The sequence below is a fragment of the Apostichopus japonicus genome, chromosome 20 (genome assembly GCF_037975245.1).
Source record: "Apostichopus japonicus isolate 1M-3 chromosome 20, ASM3797524v1, whole genome shotgun sequence".
In the NCBI taxonomy this organism is placed as follows: domain Eukaryota; kingdom Metazoa; phylum Echinodermata; class Holothuroidea; order Aspidochirotida; family Stichopodidae; genus Apostichopus; species Apostichopus japonicus.
In genome coordinates this window covers 26,494,268-26,510,849 of record NC_092580.1, presented here as the reverse complement: position 1 = coordinate 26,510,849, position 16,582 = coordinate 26,494,268, and the positions used below count along the sequence as shown (strand labels likewise).

At 38.2% G+C, this 16,582-nt stretch overlaps 2 protein-coding genes across 3 annotated transcripts; both read left to right on the top strand.

Moving 5' to 3' along the window:
• Positions 1 to 100: 100 nt before the first annotated feature.
• LOC139961530 (uncharacterized) lies at positions 101 to 6,818 on the top strand. Of its 2 annotated transcripts, none has more exons than XM_071960760.1 (4): positions 101 to 240; positions 3,561 to 3,618; positions 4,398 to 4,550; positions 5,182 to 6,818. In XM_071960760.1, the coding sequence occupies exons 2-4, from the start codon at positions 3,567 to 3,569 to the stop codon at positions 5,448 to 5,450; spliced, it is 474 nt and encodes a 157-aa protein (XP_071816861.1). In that variant the 5' UTR covers positions 101 to 240; positions 3,561 to 3,566; the 3' UTR covers positions 5,451 to 6,818. The 2 variants fall into 2 exon arrangements, with proteins under 2 accessions (XP_071816861.1, XP_071816860.1); XM_071960759.1 differs by having other exon boundaries at positions 110 to 240; positions 4,395 to 4,550.
• Positions 6,819 to 11,393: 4,575 nt separating this feature from the next.
• LOC139961362 (uncharacterized) lies at positions 11,394 to 11,927 on the top strand. Its single transcript, XM_071960507.1, has one exon. The coding sequence runs from the start codon at positions 11,394 to 11,396 to the stop codon at positions 11,925 to 11,927; it is 534 nt and encodes a 177-aa protein (XP_071816608.1).
• The last annotated feature ends 4,655 nt before the right edge of the window (positions 11,928 to 16,582 follow it).

Below are 16,582 nucleotides of genomic sequence, written 5' to 3'. Positions count from 1 at the left end.
AAGAAGGCGTACGTGAACGGTATTGTAATTATCACACTCACATTCCTTTTTGGGGTATTTTTCTGTAAACTTGGCATTAACTGATTGGACGATATTATGGGCGGAGTCTAAAGAGAGTTGTTCAAATGTGCTTGCTTAGTTATTGCGCAGCTCAGTTATTCATTCCGCTAACAGACTGTAAGCAGCTATATTCAGTAAAACTTAAGACTGCAGTGCGAGGGTTTGCAAAACAATTTACAGGTAAGACTGTAATTGATTTTAATATGTATCTATGAATACTAAGGCCCGTAAAATGTCTATTGTTTATAATTTTCCATTCTAATTTCCGTTGTTCATTTACTTTAATTTACATTTACAGAAACTCGTTTAGTTTACACACAGCAATACCAGGATATTTCCGAAAGGAAAAGGGTAAATTGAAGTAAGCAATGTAGGGATATACAGTTTGCATGGGATTATTCCCAGTTTGAAAATCGTTTGGGTGACGAAAATATTCAAACTCTAAAGGAAATTATGAACTACTCGAAAAGTAATGTTTATTAGGTCAAAATTGGCTTAGTTCGATCGAATACGGTATCCTCTGTATGCATATTTTATCCGTTTGGCAAAATTTACGAGCTCACTCTTAGTAGCTACTTTAAAGTTAAACATTGTTAGAAGGCAGTCCAAGTACAGAAGTTGTAACTTTTCGGAGGGAGTGAAGAATTTTTAAACATTGGTAGAATCTGGGTGATGACTTTGACAGTTGACAGATTGCAGTTTAAATGATCTGGAACAAGTACATAATAAACGTCATCTTCTTGCGCAACTATGCCACTTGTTGGGACTATTGTGAGTGTGTGTTCGTTCTATATAGTGTCAGAGCGACATATCTATGCAATTGAGATGCATGCCGTAGTTGTTTTTTTGTAACATACATGCGTCATAACATAATGATTGTGGCTTTCAGGTTTTGGACAGTCTTTCAATGACTCAAAATGACCTTTGATCTATTTTTAATAAACACGGACCCAACACACAAACATGAAATGTGTACAGGGCTAACACTCTTTGGACATCACATAAGGCCTTGTAGACAATACACCATGATAGCATATAGCAACCTATAAATCACCAATATATTTACCTCTATGATGATTCAGTTTCTCTCTTACCATATCAATTAAGTTGAAATTTCAAAAGGTCAACAACATATAGGAAATCCATAATCCCATAATTTGGTTATCAGAGTTATATGACCACAATGATTTGACCAAACAGACTCAGAACGCAACCTGGATAACAGACAGTAAAACGGTATTTGAAATAAACAGTGACTAGTCAAGCTAATGAAATCCAATTGTTATGAGATGTGATTGTATTAAAAAGCGTCAATGCATAGTCGCTATGTAGTCCAATCAAATTGATTATATGTTCTAGACACGGTATTTGCAAAGAATTCGCACCAGTTCCAACATGGTTCAGAAGAACCATTACAGAAGTCCTGAATCCAGCGACCCCCCCCCCCCCCTGTTTACACTCTTTGATGCCAGTAGTCTAATATTTTGCTGCTCTCGTTTCGTTATTAGAAACTTAGAATACATGCGGGGTCATTTATGCATCGATTAATGTTAAAAATTTGTTTTTATGCATTGCAAGGCTTTGGTAATCCTTTTCGAGCTTAAAACATGATGCATATTACACTGCTTATTTCTTAACGAAGGGGATCAAGCAAGAATGTAACAAATTCCAAATCAGTATGTAGCAGCTTCATGAATATCCATTGATTTATACCATGGAGCTTTTATAGATCCATGGTTATACGCACCCAATTGTCCACACCCTCACTTGGAATATCATAGGAAATGTTCTCCCTTTTGACGCATATATATATACCAATGAAGTGTACTGCAATGACTCGTGTAGTGAGAACTGTACATGCGATAACGTGCTCTCAAGTACTACCCTGTTTAACCTAGCCATTTCACGGATTTCGAGAACGCAAGCATGCACCTTTTTTTCACACAAAACAATGGTTCCACAGACAGCACGTAGCGTTTGTAAATAGCATCTGTCATAGAATGTATGACGTATTTTTGTTGTAATATAGAACACCCTTACTTGAAATGGTCATTACATTACAAGGGATCTCATGTGCAGTTATATACCGTTGACGCCCATGCATATAACGAGTAAGTACGTAATGTATATATATAAGCTATGAATAGAATATAATTGTAATCGAAACAAATTAGTAGATGGGAATATAAATGTTTTATCGTTTGCGTTCCTTATACATTCGCTAATGACTGACAATTAAAAAGATAGATTCGGCGAGATAATGGAATTAGCATATTATTATCAATGAATAGTGTTTCATAGAATGCATATTTCCTCATGTAAAGAGTTCCGGACGTTTTGATAACTAACGTATGTGCGCTCTGGAAGAAATTTATTTATAATACTATTTTTAGGTCAACACTCAGCAAGATAAACATATCATTTTTCGAAGTTTATCTGACAACTTGCTATTTGTAACTGTACATTTTTTTAAATTGCATTGATTGATTCTGTAGTTTAACAGAACTGACAAGAGAAAAGAAGAAGTAAAATCTTAATCAATTACAACCAATCGCTCAGAGAATTGTATACAGATTATAATAAAGGCATCCATTTTGAGTCGACGTTAAAGAAATTTACAAGATGATATCGTCTCAATAATCCCATAAAATGGTCAAATGATTTATGTCACAATTTTCGAAGAAAGTATTAAGTTTACCAATTCACTACACGAATTGGATGAATAGTAATAAATGAAGTTGTTTAGTCGAAGAAATATTGCCATTAAATCAATATAATGAGGTACGTGCGCAGTAACCTTCCATCGCGTAAGCAATATATTGAAAGGTGTCTTAGTTTGATGAATTACAAATCTTAATTTGATTAATACTGTGTATGTGTCGTAAAGTCGTTGATATTGTAGAAATGTAAAATCTACACAACAGAAAGAACAAGACTGTTAGAAAGCCAACTTAACAACATATGAATTGGCTGTGCAGTCCAGGTAATATTATTCCAATAAGATTTTGGTATATACAATTAACAATAAGTAAGAGGTGCGCAAAATTGTTCTCAAACACAATTCATAGCGTAATTTGATACTTAAGAAGAACATTTCGAAAATTGTGTCTGTTTGTTTGTTCGTTTGTTCTGCTGTCTGTTTCTTTGTTTGTTCGTTCGTTTTTCTGTTTCTTTGTTTGTATGTTTGTTTGTTTGTTCGTCTGTTTGTTCGTTCGTCTGTTTCTTTGTTGTCTATTTCTTTCTTTCTTTGTTTCTTCGTCTGTTAATTGTTTGTCTGTTTCTTTCTTTCTTTCTGTCGCTGTTTGATACCCTAAATAATGATGAACTTGTGAACACCTTTTACAGTGCAATGAACACCTCATACTTGCACGTTTGCCTGGGATAAAAATAATTCGCCACGACCTCACAGTCAGTGGTTCAAATAATTACATTTCTGAGAATCAAAGCTAACGATAACTTAATTTTTCTTCCTTGAATTCTGTCTTTCTTTCTATCGCCAGGTGAAAATGACGAATGCACTGTTCCTTTTTGCGACCGTTTTTGGTTTTGCCCTTACCGGTGAGTATCAGTTTAGTTTTCATTTCCTACTGTACGTTAATGGTAGTCAATTTTTATATATAGGCCCAAATTATAGCATGCTAAATTTCTAGGAGTTTTCAAGAAATACTTAACTCGAGTTCCTTACTCTCCAAACGGTTTCCTGTTGGCAGATATGTATTTCCTTCGTGTTAAATCAAGGTAACCATTACTTACTTTCGCGACATGAAGCTTCTTTCCTTTGTAACTTCCGTGTTGGTTTTATTTCCACTTAAAGCGGATACACTTGGAATATTCTTGGTCCATTCAGTTTTGCTTTCTTTTCCACTGAATTGATGCTGTCGCTTCCTGATACCATGAGTAAACAGTTTAGCTGTCTTTCAAGATAAATGATATATAAAATGTACAAAGCAAATTAGAGGTGTGTTAATTTCCGTCATTATTGAGCCCATATATATAAAGAAAAGAGAGCTAATATGTTTTGTAATTCCTGCAAAGCCAAGGTTTATAGTATATATATATATATATATATATATATATATATATATATATATATACATATATATATATATGTATATATATATATATATATATACTATAAACCTTGGCTTTGCAGGAATTACAAAACATATTAGTATTAGCTCTCTTTTTTTTACTTGTTTCATTCACTAAATAATAGTAACATATCCTTTGCTTTCTTCTTTCACCCCCTTAACAATAGTAACTTATCCATTTTCTTCTTGTTTCACTCACTAAATCATATTCACATATCCTTTGTTCTCTTGTCTCATCTTTAGTAGATGGATCGCGATGCTATCAAAGTTACTCATTAGTATGCAGTAGTCATGATTCGATCTATGACGCTATTTGCGACGCCTTTGATGACACTAACCAACCACAGTCAGAAGTCACGTGCCCAGGCAAATGTGGTTTGGTGACCGCCTCCTACAGTTGTAAATATATATTTGATTTCCCTTTACTATAAATCATAAACCATGCATCCCGTATAAGAAATAAGCTCCTCATTTAAAGCTAGAGCTCACTAATGTTAGACTACAGTGGAAAAGACATTCTTTTCTTCGTAAGTCTCAATGAAAGCGATGACCATCTTCGACATCCAGCTGTGCACCAACGCGGAGACGGTAGAGGTGGAGAGGGGTTAGTGTGGTCTAGCTCTTAAATACTTATTATTTTTAGTTTATTAATGGTTGACGCATTTGTTAGATCACTTCTCATTTACAGGCGACGAAAGAAGCAAGAGAAATTCGTACCTGCGATATAAGATCCGATCTTATACAGTTCCTGTTTCAACTAAAGGCAAATCATATTCCCACTGTTAGTCTAATAGAACCACTTAAGCCCGACTTTTTAAGTGCTCCCAACCCAACCCACCACACCACACCAACCCCCCCCCCCTCACGTCTGTGTTCTTATTTTTTGGGTCAAGTACCCACCAAACGGAAACGTATACCCTCCCCCAGGTGAATAATGTATGTCATGGCAATACAAGTCACCATATAGCTAGAAAGAAAATACATTGCGCTTTGCCGATTTTTAATATTAACAATTGCATTCATCTTTCAGATCAAGGCCTTTTTGACGTTGACTTCGCCTTGGGAACTTGCTCTGAAGGAGCTGACGGGTGCCTGGACGAAGCACAACTGGCCGCCCAAAATCCAGAACTAGAGCAGCAAATTAAAGCTTTAGAAGCCGGTGGTCTTACCGTTAACGACGTTAATGCGTGTACCTGCAGTGGGGATCTCTGTAACAGCGCTTTGAACATCGCTACAAATCCAGCCGTAGTCTTTCTCTCGATGATGGTCGTTATCCTCCAAGCTTTCTTTCTTAATTAGATTTTTAACTAGTACATATGTCTTCGATATGACTGGCGTACATACTGCGTATCAGTAGTTCAACATGTGGTCGTGAACAGAGGCGGTGGGATAAGCTTCAGACTGGGGGTGTGAGGGAGGGTCGGGGTTACAAACGTCTCAGAGCAATATCCGCAAAGTTCATTTCAAAACGTTCCGACATAATAGACCGCTTGTGCTGTGCAGTCTTTACCATAGATTCCACAATTTCAATAGCATTTGTTTCTTACCAAAAAAGGACACTGTTTAATAACAATGTCTTTGTAATTTATGAACATATAACAAATACTCCAAAAGGGTAATTTTCACCGCAAAGAAATGTGCAATTTTTCATTGATGAAAAGGAGCTGCTCTATTCAGGTACTTCATTTTAGGTCCGCCTGCTCTGCACTGCCCCCTGCTCTAGCCCTCCCCAACCCCCGGTTCCATCGCCTCTGTTCATGATAACCATTTTACATTCGTACATTAACGGTATTTCTATATAGTCTTCTGTCAACTCTTCGACTTTCATACCTAATTCTAGTTAACATATAATCATATATTGATTTATGATGCTACTCCGCAGTGTAACACCTCGACAAAGGTTCAGTAGTATAGACAACCCATTGTATGGACATCATTATGTTTAGATATAATCGCAATCTTCGATGGGAAAGTTTTGTATATTGACTTACTAAAGATATAGTACTTTCTAAAGTAACACAATGTTCTTGTTTTATATTTTAAAGTAAACTTTTCTTGCCTAAGAAAACAAACATTTCATTTCATGCCCATCAGAATATTGTCCCTGAATGTGCTACGGAACTATATAGTAATGACCTATACTCATAACATTTAACTTCAAAAATAAAGCATTAATTTACGAGAGCACCAATCTAACGAAATTGACAGGTCTACTAAATATATATCTTGCTCATCCGTTTTAGACAACTGGAAGGTACCACAAACTGGAAACACTGTGAATAAGAATGCAACGGGGGGGGGGGGGGGGGTCGTCGGCATGGAGAGTACAAATTTTAAATGTATTGCAAATGTTATCACTGAATATTAGCAGCAATAGCAGAGCTGACATCGGATTATGATTATTATGAGTAACCAGTAAAACATCAGCTTAGAAAGACTGCTGGTGGAGGGTGATGACTGAGAAAATGTGTTTTGTTTAATTTGTTTTCGAATGAGAGGCGTTTATTAATGTAAGCCCTTAGAGAGCTTAAACGTAATATCCCCCCCCCCCCCCCTCCCCATTTGAAAGAATCCTAGCTATACTTGTCGGCAAAGTAAAAAATACCCTTTAAACTAGTCAACCTTGTACTCCATGGTAGCAATAAAACATACCTTTTCGAGATTGAATTTGTTGTTGTTAGTATTTTCTATTTTGATTTCTTGCCAAAGCCAAAGAGAAACAAATCGTCATACTTTGTTATGTAAACCCTGTCTTCGTGACATCGCAATTTCAACTGCTATTGGTGGAGGCAAAGGGTCATTTGATGTCACCAGTTGATAGTAAACCCTTGTAAGAAAACTTACTCACCAAGTACAATCTCATTCTCAATAGTGAGTACCACGACATGGGTACTAGCTTGTTAGAACTATCTTCTTTTTTGGGGGGTGAGGGGGAAAGGTCACGTGAGGTGAGTGCAGTGTTGAAATGTGCCCGGGGTATTGAGGCTACTTTCTAAAAGGTCATTTGACGTCCAACGTAGAATAATTAAAAACCTTGTAAAGCAGCTAACTCAACTGTACAGTTCATCTATCAATTTGAAGTAAAGAAAATACCAAAATTTGCGAATTCTTTTATTGTTTGTTCTCATGATGATCACATTGCTCAGAGTTTGCACAGATGGAAAACAGTTCTGGAGTAATCCATAGAAACACAGGGTGAAAAGGTTAAGCCTGTTTGAATCGCTATTTGAATCGGCGTACTGAGGCTCAGCACAACTGGTTCATGCATGCCAAGCTATCTCTTTGGATTTCGGTGGCCTTAGGAACAGTTCAGTCGAGATCACTTTCTCTGTCATATAATTTGCCATTTTGTGGGGAAGTGGTGTGTGATATTTCCAAACGAATGTCCAACGCATTGAATAACCATGTAGTTTATATTTATCAGTTTTTAAAATGGCGGATCAGTGTATGGCAGAATTGATATGGCTGAATCGATAACACACGACAGTGTATCTGTCAGCGTGACTAACTATCACATATATATTTTATTCTGTATATAGGACAACTATTTGCGCAATATTCATCAATGACTGAATTATTGTGTTAGTGTCCACAACAGTGAGCGTAGCAATTAGTTCTACAATGATCTTAGAGGCACACTGACAAATGTAAGGTAGCATGTTCTAAGTATTTCCTCATGGACTGACACAGTCAATCGTCACACTGTGTGGTCTCCATCGTAACTATGTCTACTCATCACTATTATATATACTGAAACGTTGGTTACTCAATGTACCTTCGTTATTCTGTACAAAGCCCTTCACCACCCCACCCATGGCGTTAAACGAATATCCTAAGCTAAGGTGTCAAGAAATACTTCCATTTGACCCACATTTCGCACCACATGCATTTCAATCCTTTAGTGGTCTTCAATAGTGTTGTGCCGATACCGGTTCTGACTAATATCCGGTATGATTGATACCTTATCAAGCATTCTAAATTGATCCCATTCCAGGGTCAAATCAATAATCAGTGTTTTAACAGAAAATAATAGCTGTTTGTATGACCAATATGTGTAATGGATATCCAACACAACTATATCATTTCCTTAAAAGTCATGTAGGCTTTGCAAATAGAGTGTCATATTTGCCTTCTCCACACAGGCCTATACACTGAACACATACTAATTATCTGCACGCACAACTCCTCTCTGGCCCGGCGTTTTCCCTGGTTGTCCAGTCAATGTATGTTTTAACCTTAAAGTAATAGCAGGTAGATTACATCACCCTCCCTAACATAAAGAAAACAGACAAACATCTATGTGCAGAAATAGTGAAAGTTTGGCTAAAATTACCAAATACATTTAACGGCTCAGTTAAACCCGCGGTTGAAGCTAATCCGTATAAGTAACTGTGTAAGTACTATCAGCCAATTGCGTCTCAAGTCAACTATTATCCCATTATTTTGTTTTCTATCATCGCTACGAAGCCCATATACTCCTCCCCTCGATGCACATACGCTACCCAACGAGATAATCTGCTACCATGCTTGCTTTATCATGTGTATGCAGGGAGTTGTTATGGCTCCCTGGTGTATGTTTATAAATCGGGAATATTTTAATGAGCTAAATCGATGATATGTCGATTTAAATAGGTATATGTCAATTTGAGTTGCAAGAAACTGGTATCAGTCCACGGAAATTGACTTCTACCGATTTAATTCGACATATCATCGATTTAAACTGGTAGATGTCGATTTAAATTGACATATCATCAATTTATTTTACATATCATCGATTTAAGTTGGTATATGTCGATATAAATTGGTAGATGTCGATTTAAACTGGTATAAGTCGATTTAAACTGGTAAATGCCGATTTAAATGGACACATCATCGATTTATTTTACTGATCATCGATTTAAATTGGTATATGTCAATTTAAATCGATGATATGTCGAATTAAACTGGTATTTGTCGATTTAAATCGATGATATGTAGAATTAAACTGGTGTATGTCGATTTAAATCGGTAGAAGTCAATTTAAGCTGCTGGAAACTGGTATAAGTCGAAGGAAATTTGTATATGTCGATATAAATCGGTATAAGTCGATCTCCCATGATTTGAGACTGATGGCCCGACATACATATCATCGATTTCGACATATACCAGTTTAATTCGACATATCATCGATTTAAACTGTCATATATCGATTTATTTTACTTATCATCGATTTAAAGTGGTATATGTCGCTTTTAATCGATTAAATGTCGAATGAAACTGGTATATGTCGATTTAAATCGATGATATGTAGAATAAAACTGGTATATGTCGATTTAAATCGGTAGAAGTCAATTTCAGCTGCTGGAGACTGGTATAAATCGAAGGTAACTGGTATGTGTCGATTTAAATCGGTATAAGTCGATCTCCCATGATTTGAGACTGATGACCCGCCATAATTATGAGAGGTAAAAGGAGAGAGAAAGGGAGATGATGAATGGTGGAGAAAGGTGGGTGGAGAGAGGGAGAGGTGGAGAGAGAGAGGAAGGAAGCGAAAAGAAAAGAAAAGAAAAGGGGACCATTAGCGGAGAGAATTTGGAGGAGAGATCTCACCAAAAGTTTCAAAAGTCTGGAAATCCCCAGAGCAAGTGAGATGCGTGGAGAGCAAGTCAGTAACTGTGTCTTCTGCGTACCATGTACAATGTCGGAGACGCTATAACATACTATCTGTCGGATTTGACAACAAGTTATATCTGAAACAGTTCAAAGCCCACTCTGCCTCCAGAAACTAATATATTTTAATCTAACATGGACTATGTTGCAGTCAACATGTTTTCTTCAGAATATTATATAAGAAAGCAAGTAATTTGTTGTTGTTTTTTATCTGTAAAACTAGAGCAGAATGGGCCAATCAGGTCAAAGTAAAGCAAGATTAGAGAAAGACTAAATGATGCAAATCTTTCGAGATCCGGCAAAAGAAACCACAAATGATTTCGTGTTGGTAAGCATCATGTTTGATCTCTAGAGGTAAGGCAAAATATGGTACCAACACAAAACTAGCATTGTTCGATACAAGTGACAAATGCCTACAGTAGAGTTACGAGCATTCTTACCGGTTTCGAACCTGAAATAATAGGTCGGCAAGGAGGGAGTAGCTTGAGTGCCCTGGCAAATTTCTGAACTGCGGATTTTCTCAGGGTCAGAAGTGGTCACTCCGGGTAGTGCTTGTTGAGCGTCTGCTATTAGTAATTTAGGAAGTTTGTGGACTTTAGGTAAAGTGTAGAACGTACCCAACGATGAGTGCTTAGGTTTGAGGAATTGGTACAGTTACTGGGCATCTTTCAGGATAGGCCTACATAGACTTCATACTCAACCCTTTATTAAACCATATTCTTTCTTATATACAGGACACGACACATTTTTTGAGAATCCTGAATACTATTAAGGCGTTACCGATTAATTCCATACTTGTTACTATGGACGTATCCTATTTGTACACTAATATCCCTCATGGTGAGGGAATTATCGCTTGTCAAAATTTTCGTAGTGAGTATGCCACCAACCCCACTTTAGCTGACGATCTTGGTCCTATTTTACGGTTCATATTAAGTAATAATTATTTCTCTTTTAATGGGAAATATTATCTCCAAATCAATGTTACCGATATGGGCACTAAAATGGCACCACGTTACGCCAACATATTTATGCACGATTTGGAACAGGAAATGCTATCCACTTCTCCTCTTAAGCCATCACATTATTATAGGTACATTGACGATATGTTTTTGGTCTGGCTGCATGGTGAAGAATCTCTTAAGTCTTTCTTTGATCATGTTAATTCTTTTCATGACAGCATTAAATTTTCTGTCGAAGTTTGTAAACACCAAATATCATTTCTAGATGTTGTCAAGTTAGATGGCAATTCCTTAACCACTTCGGTCTATTATATGCCCACTGATATTCATATGTATTTACACTTTAATAGTTTTCACCCGCATAATCTCAAGAGTTCTATTGTTTACAGCCAATGCCTTAGACCTAAACGCATTTGCTCCCACCCACGTGATTTTGAACACCAGGTATCCATCTTAGCTGGTTATTTCTTCAACGTCGGATACCTCCTTCACTTAATTAGACAGGGTATTTCCAGGGCCGACAAGTTGAGCCGTGAGGACTTATTAAAATACAAGTCTAAAAGTCCTAACACACGCATTCCGTTTGTTACCAATTACAATCCAGGTAGACAGCTTCAAATACCTTGGCTCAATGGTAAGGATTGATGGAGACTCTACACCAGAGATTTGTACTAGGTTGGCAATTGCAAGAGATGCCACCAGCCAACTAATTGGATTGTGGAAGGCAAAAGAGATCAGCCTGAAACTGAAGAAACAGCTGGTGAAATCTCTCGTGTGGAGTGTAGCCATCTATGTTGCAGAAAGTTGGGCATTAAAACAGAATGACATGAAGAAAATAGAATCACTTGAGCTGTGGGTGTGGCGTAGATTGCTTCAGGTCAGCTGGAAAGATAGAAAGACTAATGCATGGATCCGCCAAAGGGTAGGAGTTTCAGAAGAGGAAGGTCTACATGTCCAGTTAAGGAAGAGGAAGCTGTCTATGTATGGACATTGGAAGCGCCTATCAGATAGCCTAATTCAGATGACAGTAGAAGGAGAGGTAGAAGGGAAGGCCAGGCCAGGACGTAGGAAAACAGGATGGATCGATAACATCAGGAAGTGGACGGATGGAGGAATGGCCGTGGCAAGAGCAAAGGCACACAAGAGAATGCCGACGGTTCTATGAGGACTATGGCAAAACAGCAGCAGCAGCAAAAATCCTTTATGAGCTCTATCAAACAGGAATTTGCTGTATTCCAAGACGATCAGTATGTAGGAGAATCGTTTCAGGTACCCCCATGCTAGCATTTCGTCAACCCCCTACTCAGTTTCCACCTCCGCAGGCAATTTCCGTTGCAGTAATCCTCAATGCCAAATATGCCCCCATATTACCCCAGTGTGTGTGTGTATAAGTAATATATATCGTGCCACTTCATCCCCTCCCCCCCCCCCCCTTTGGAGCCTCTACTGGGAGCCGAAGGCCCCCGTTTTCCGGTAGCTCCCGTTTCTGCGGGAGCCTTCGCCACATTGTACTTAATCTTGACAGGAATGAGTTACAGAACTACAGGCCAGCCTGAGTACCCAACATCAGTTTTATTGGCAAAGTGATCGAGAAGTCTGTGATTTCCCAGTTCAATGAGCAAATGGAGAACAACGGTCTTAATGAAGTCTTTCAGTCTGCGTATAAGACCAAGTGCAGCACTGAAACGGCTCTGCGCAGGCTGCTTAAAGTTAAGGTAGCATACGCCCATTAAAAGCCCCATTGACTCACACTAAATCACAAAAGTAATGTGGTCTTTAAGTCTAGATAGAAGTTTTCACTAGCTAAACGCTACCCATTACCGGATAGCTGACAAATTGGCCTTTCATGGCATCATCAATTTTTTGTATCATGACCATGTAGATTTTTTGCTATCCGAGCCGGAAGTTTACGTCACTTGTAAACAAACCTCAGTGGTATATATATATATATATATATATATATATATATATATATATATATATATATATATATATATATATAGTTGAGAAGTTGGTTGGTTGGCGTCTATCTTGGCGCAGAGTGCTCTATGTCCGATGGACAGAGCAAAATATATGTTGAGACTATTGGAACACTAGTGGAACACTAGTTGTGTTCCACTAGTCTCAACTAGTCTCAACATATATATATATATATATATATATATATATATATATATATATATATATATATATATATATATATATAAGTGTATAAAATGTTCCAAGTAGAACACGACAGAGTGCTCAATTCCGCGTTATGAAGAAGAGCGTAATGTAAATTTTGAATTTTGCAGCCAAACCTCTACTCAGAGTTTCATGCTTACTAGCAATCGTCAGGAGGTGTACTAAAAAGCTATCTCTCTTTCATCTTAGTCTTGACTTTATTTTGGGGGTGTTTTGGTTGGTGTCTGCAGCTTGCGAGGATTTCAGACCTTTTGTTCAGGAGATTAGGGCTAGAATGATCTATTATTGCTAGTTTCTCGGCCTGGCATAGATTACAAGAACCTGAGCTGTTGATCGATGTGTTTGATCTCCTGACAATGGACCAGGAGATTTGGAAGGCTCTATTGCTTTCTTTTAGAGACCAAACATGTTTTGAAAGCTCAGTCTCTCCTTGATAATTCTTCAGGTTGAACGACTTTTTGTGGTTATTGAACCTTGTTTTGAACTGCCCTCCGCACATACCAATATAAATAGACTTAGAATACCCGGCAGTCACTTCAGCGTTGTATACTATGGAAGGGGTCAAGCACTCTCCTCCGAGGGGGCAGGTCTCTCGCATTCTGCAGTTGCATCCATGGTTGGGTGGGTTTTCAACGGCCTTTGAAAGAACTTTTTTATTGTGGCTGTTGATAAGAGCCTTTGCGTTTCTCATGCAGCTGTAGCTTATTTGAGGGTATTTTTGTTGAATATTTGATGCAGCCTGTGTCCTGGGGGAAAGTGCTTGGCCACTAACTTCAGAAAAGTTTTACCGATGTTTGTCTTTACAGTTTTGCTAAATGGGGGGTTAAACCATGTGATTTTCCTGGTTCTTTTGTTCCTTTTCGTTGAGGCAGGCCGGGTTTCTGGTTCGAATCTGAGGTCGCAGTCGTAGCCACTTGAGATGAGCGCCTCTTTGTATGCTGGTGACGTTTCGTTGAATATGCTTTCTTTGCATGATAGGCTGCTTAATCTCTTGTTTACGGCTGGGGGGATGTTCTTTATGATGCCTGGTGGGTGGTCCGAGTGTGAATGGATGAAGAGGGGGTTGTCGCCTGGTTTTCTGTAGGGGGCGAACGATCCGTTGGCGAGGTTCATTGTGATGTCTAAGTAGTTCACTACCTGCAGGTTGGTTTCGATGGTGACCTTCAGGCCAAACTTGTTGAAAAGTTGAGTGACCTCTTTACGTTTCATGTCGGCTAATCGGCCCGAGCGGGTCCTGAGTGCGGTCAGGCCGTCATCACGGTACAAGCCCACATCAGCTGGGTTAAGGTGCTGCTTCAGATTGTGTAAGATGAAGAGGACAACTAGTTCAAGAGGACAAATGGTTCAAATCCTTGAAGGATAAGCACCACCGAACCTTCATGATCTTCGACATAGTCGATTTCTATCCGTCAATCACAGAAAAGCTCCTAACCGACGCCCTCAATTGGGCAAAAACCTATGTTAGCATTCCTGCCATCGACCACACAGTAATAATGCACGCCAGAAAGTCCATCCTCTTTAATGACGCCAACCCGTGGACCAAGAAGGACAGCAAAAATTCGTTCGACGTGACTATGGGAAGCCACGACGGGGCGGAAGTGTGTGAACTACAGGAAACCAGGCGACAACCCCCTCTTCATCCATTCACACTCGGACCACCCACCAGGCATCATAAAGAACATCCCCCCAGCCGTAAACAAGAGATTAAGCAGCCTATCATGCAAAGAAAGCATATTCAACGAAACGTCACCAGCATACAAAGAGGCGCTCATCTCAAGTGGCTACGACTGCGACCTCAGATTCGAACCAGAAACCCGGCCTGCCTCAACGAAAAGGAACAAAAGAACCAGGAAAATCACATGGTTTAACCCCCCATATATATATATATATATATATATATATATATATATATATATATATATATATATATATATATATATATATATACATATATATATATATATATAAATATATATATATATAGCCTATATATATGTATATAATCCAACTCATTTCAATTATATTTATTCATTTGCCTTTGTCGTTTACCTTCATTTCATTAAAAAAAAGTCTGTTCAAATTATCTCTTTCAAGGTCCGTCTTTAGGAATCGCAAATGAGTTCGAGTTGGATAGCATCGTGTTTGATCTCTAGAGTAAGGCAAAATGTGTCACCAAAAACAGGTGACAAACGCCTACACAACGCGACTTTCACTAGTAAATTGAGGGACTGAAGGGTGCACGCACTACGCAGAGGATTTGATATATAGATGTGGGGGGGGGGGTTGGACGCTGTGGGTCGGACGGGGTTGGTTCCTTCACACATTTAATAAGTTTTTAAATTGTTTTCGACATGAGTATTGTCTTGTCGGTAAACGGAGTTGATAATTGCCATTAACTGGTATAAAGTACATGCAATAGCATCTTTGGTATTTGGGAGGATGGTTGGTTACGACTTACTTCATAACATTAGCACTAACCATTGATTTAGTAAAAATGAAAAATTAAGTTTCAGTTCGACTAAATTGACTCGACCTGTGTAAACGTATGGTATTAACTCGCACAACTGTATATCAAGTAAATCTCACACACCCATAGAACACACAATACACACACACATCCATTACTACCCCGCACCCGTCTCCGTTCCCCTGCTACCTCAAAAAAAATAACGACTGCCTATTGGTTCAGTGATTAAAACGTCCGACCAATATCTAACATATGCGGGAAAACCAATAGTATAATAGACCTAATTATAATCAACATAAACAAATAAATGAATTGATGGAAAGCTAAAGAAAACTTTGATTTTAAGAAAAAGCAGTACACATATATAGCCATCTGGTTCTGACCCCTCTATCTGTCAGTGACATCAATATTATGTAAGAATAGGAGTTCCAGACATTTGCATCATGAGCCAATATTAGCAAATTGGAGAGAAAATAAATTAAAGCCGATCATGATCAATTCTTCTACGATTTGCAGATTCAGGCACCTACGGAAAGAAAATAAGTCGTCATAAACTACGCGGGCAACTTTTAATTCAAGCCAACCCCCTTGTTTAGTTGAGTAGTCAATTTTCCGTACGAAACTTAAAATTACATAACAATGCAGTCCATTTTACCATTGCAACTGATGCGTTATCGCACTTCCTCGTCACAAGCGCTTGACGAAGTGTCTGGGCGACAAAATATCATAAATAAATAAAAAGAATGGAATCATTTCAGTATTCGCTGCTGCAGACGGAGCATATAAATCTACGAAAAATGTCTTAAATAGTTTATATATATTTTGCTAATTACTATAGCGATCAAAAATGAAAAAGAAGAAGAGTGGGCTACTATTTCAATCAACGTTCGGGAAGCTAAGTTTCCAAAGACCTTCACGTACACATTTTGTTTTTCAATAATCAGAAAAAGATCCAGTATTTATATAGTACTACTAGCAACAAAAGAAGCAGGGCGGAGCGACCCTCCCCCTCCTCTCCCCTTCCCCAAAAAAGTAATAAAAAAATTCTCCTGTGGGCAAATGGTTCATGCTGCAGCTGTGACTAGTCGGCAAATTATTCATGCGGTAGCCGTAATTTCTTTAGTTGCCGTCGTTAACCCTTAAGCCCACGTCTGGGCTGCAAGTGACCC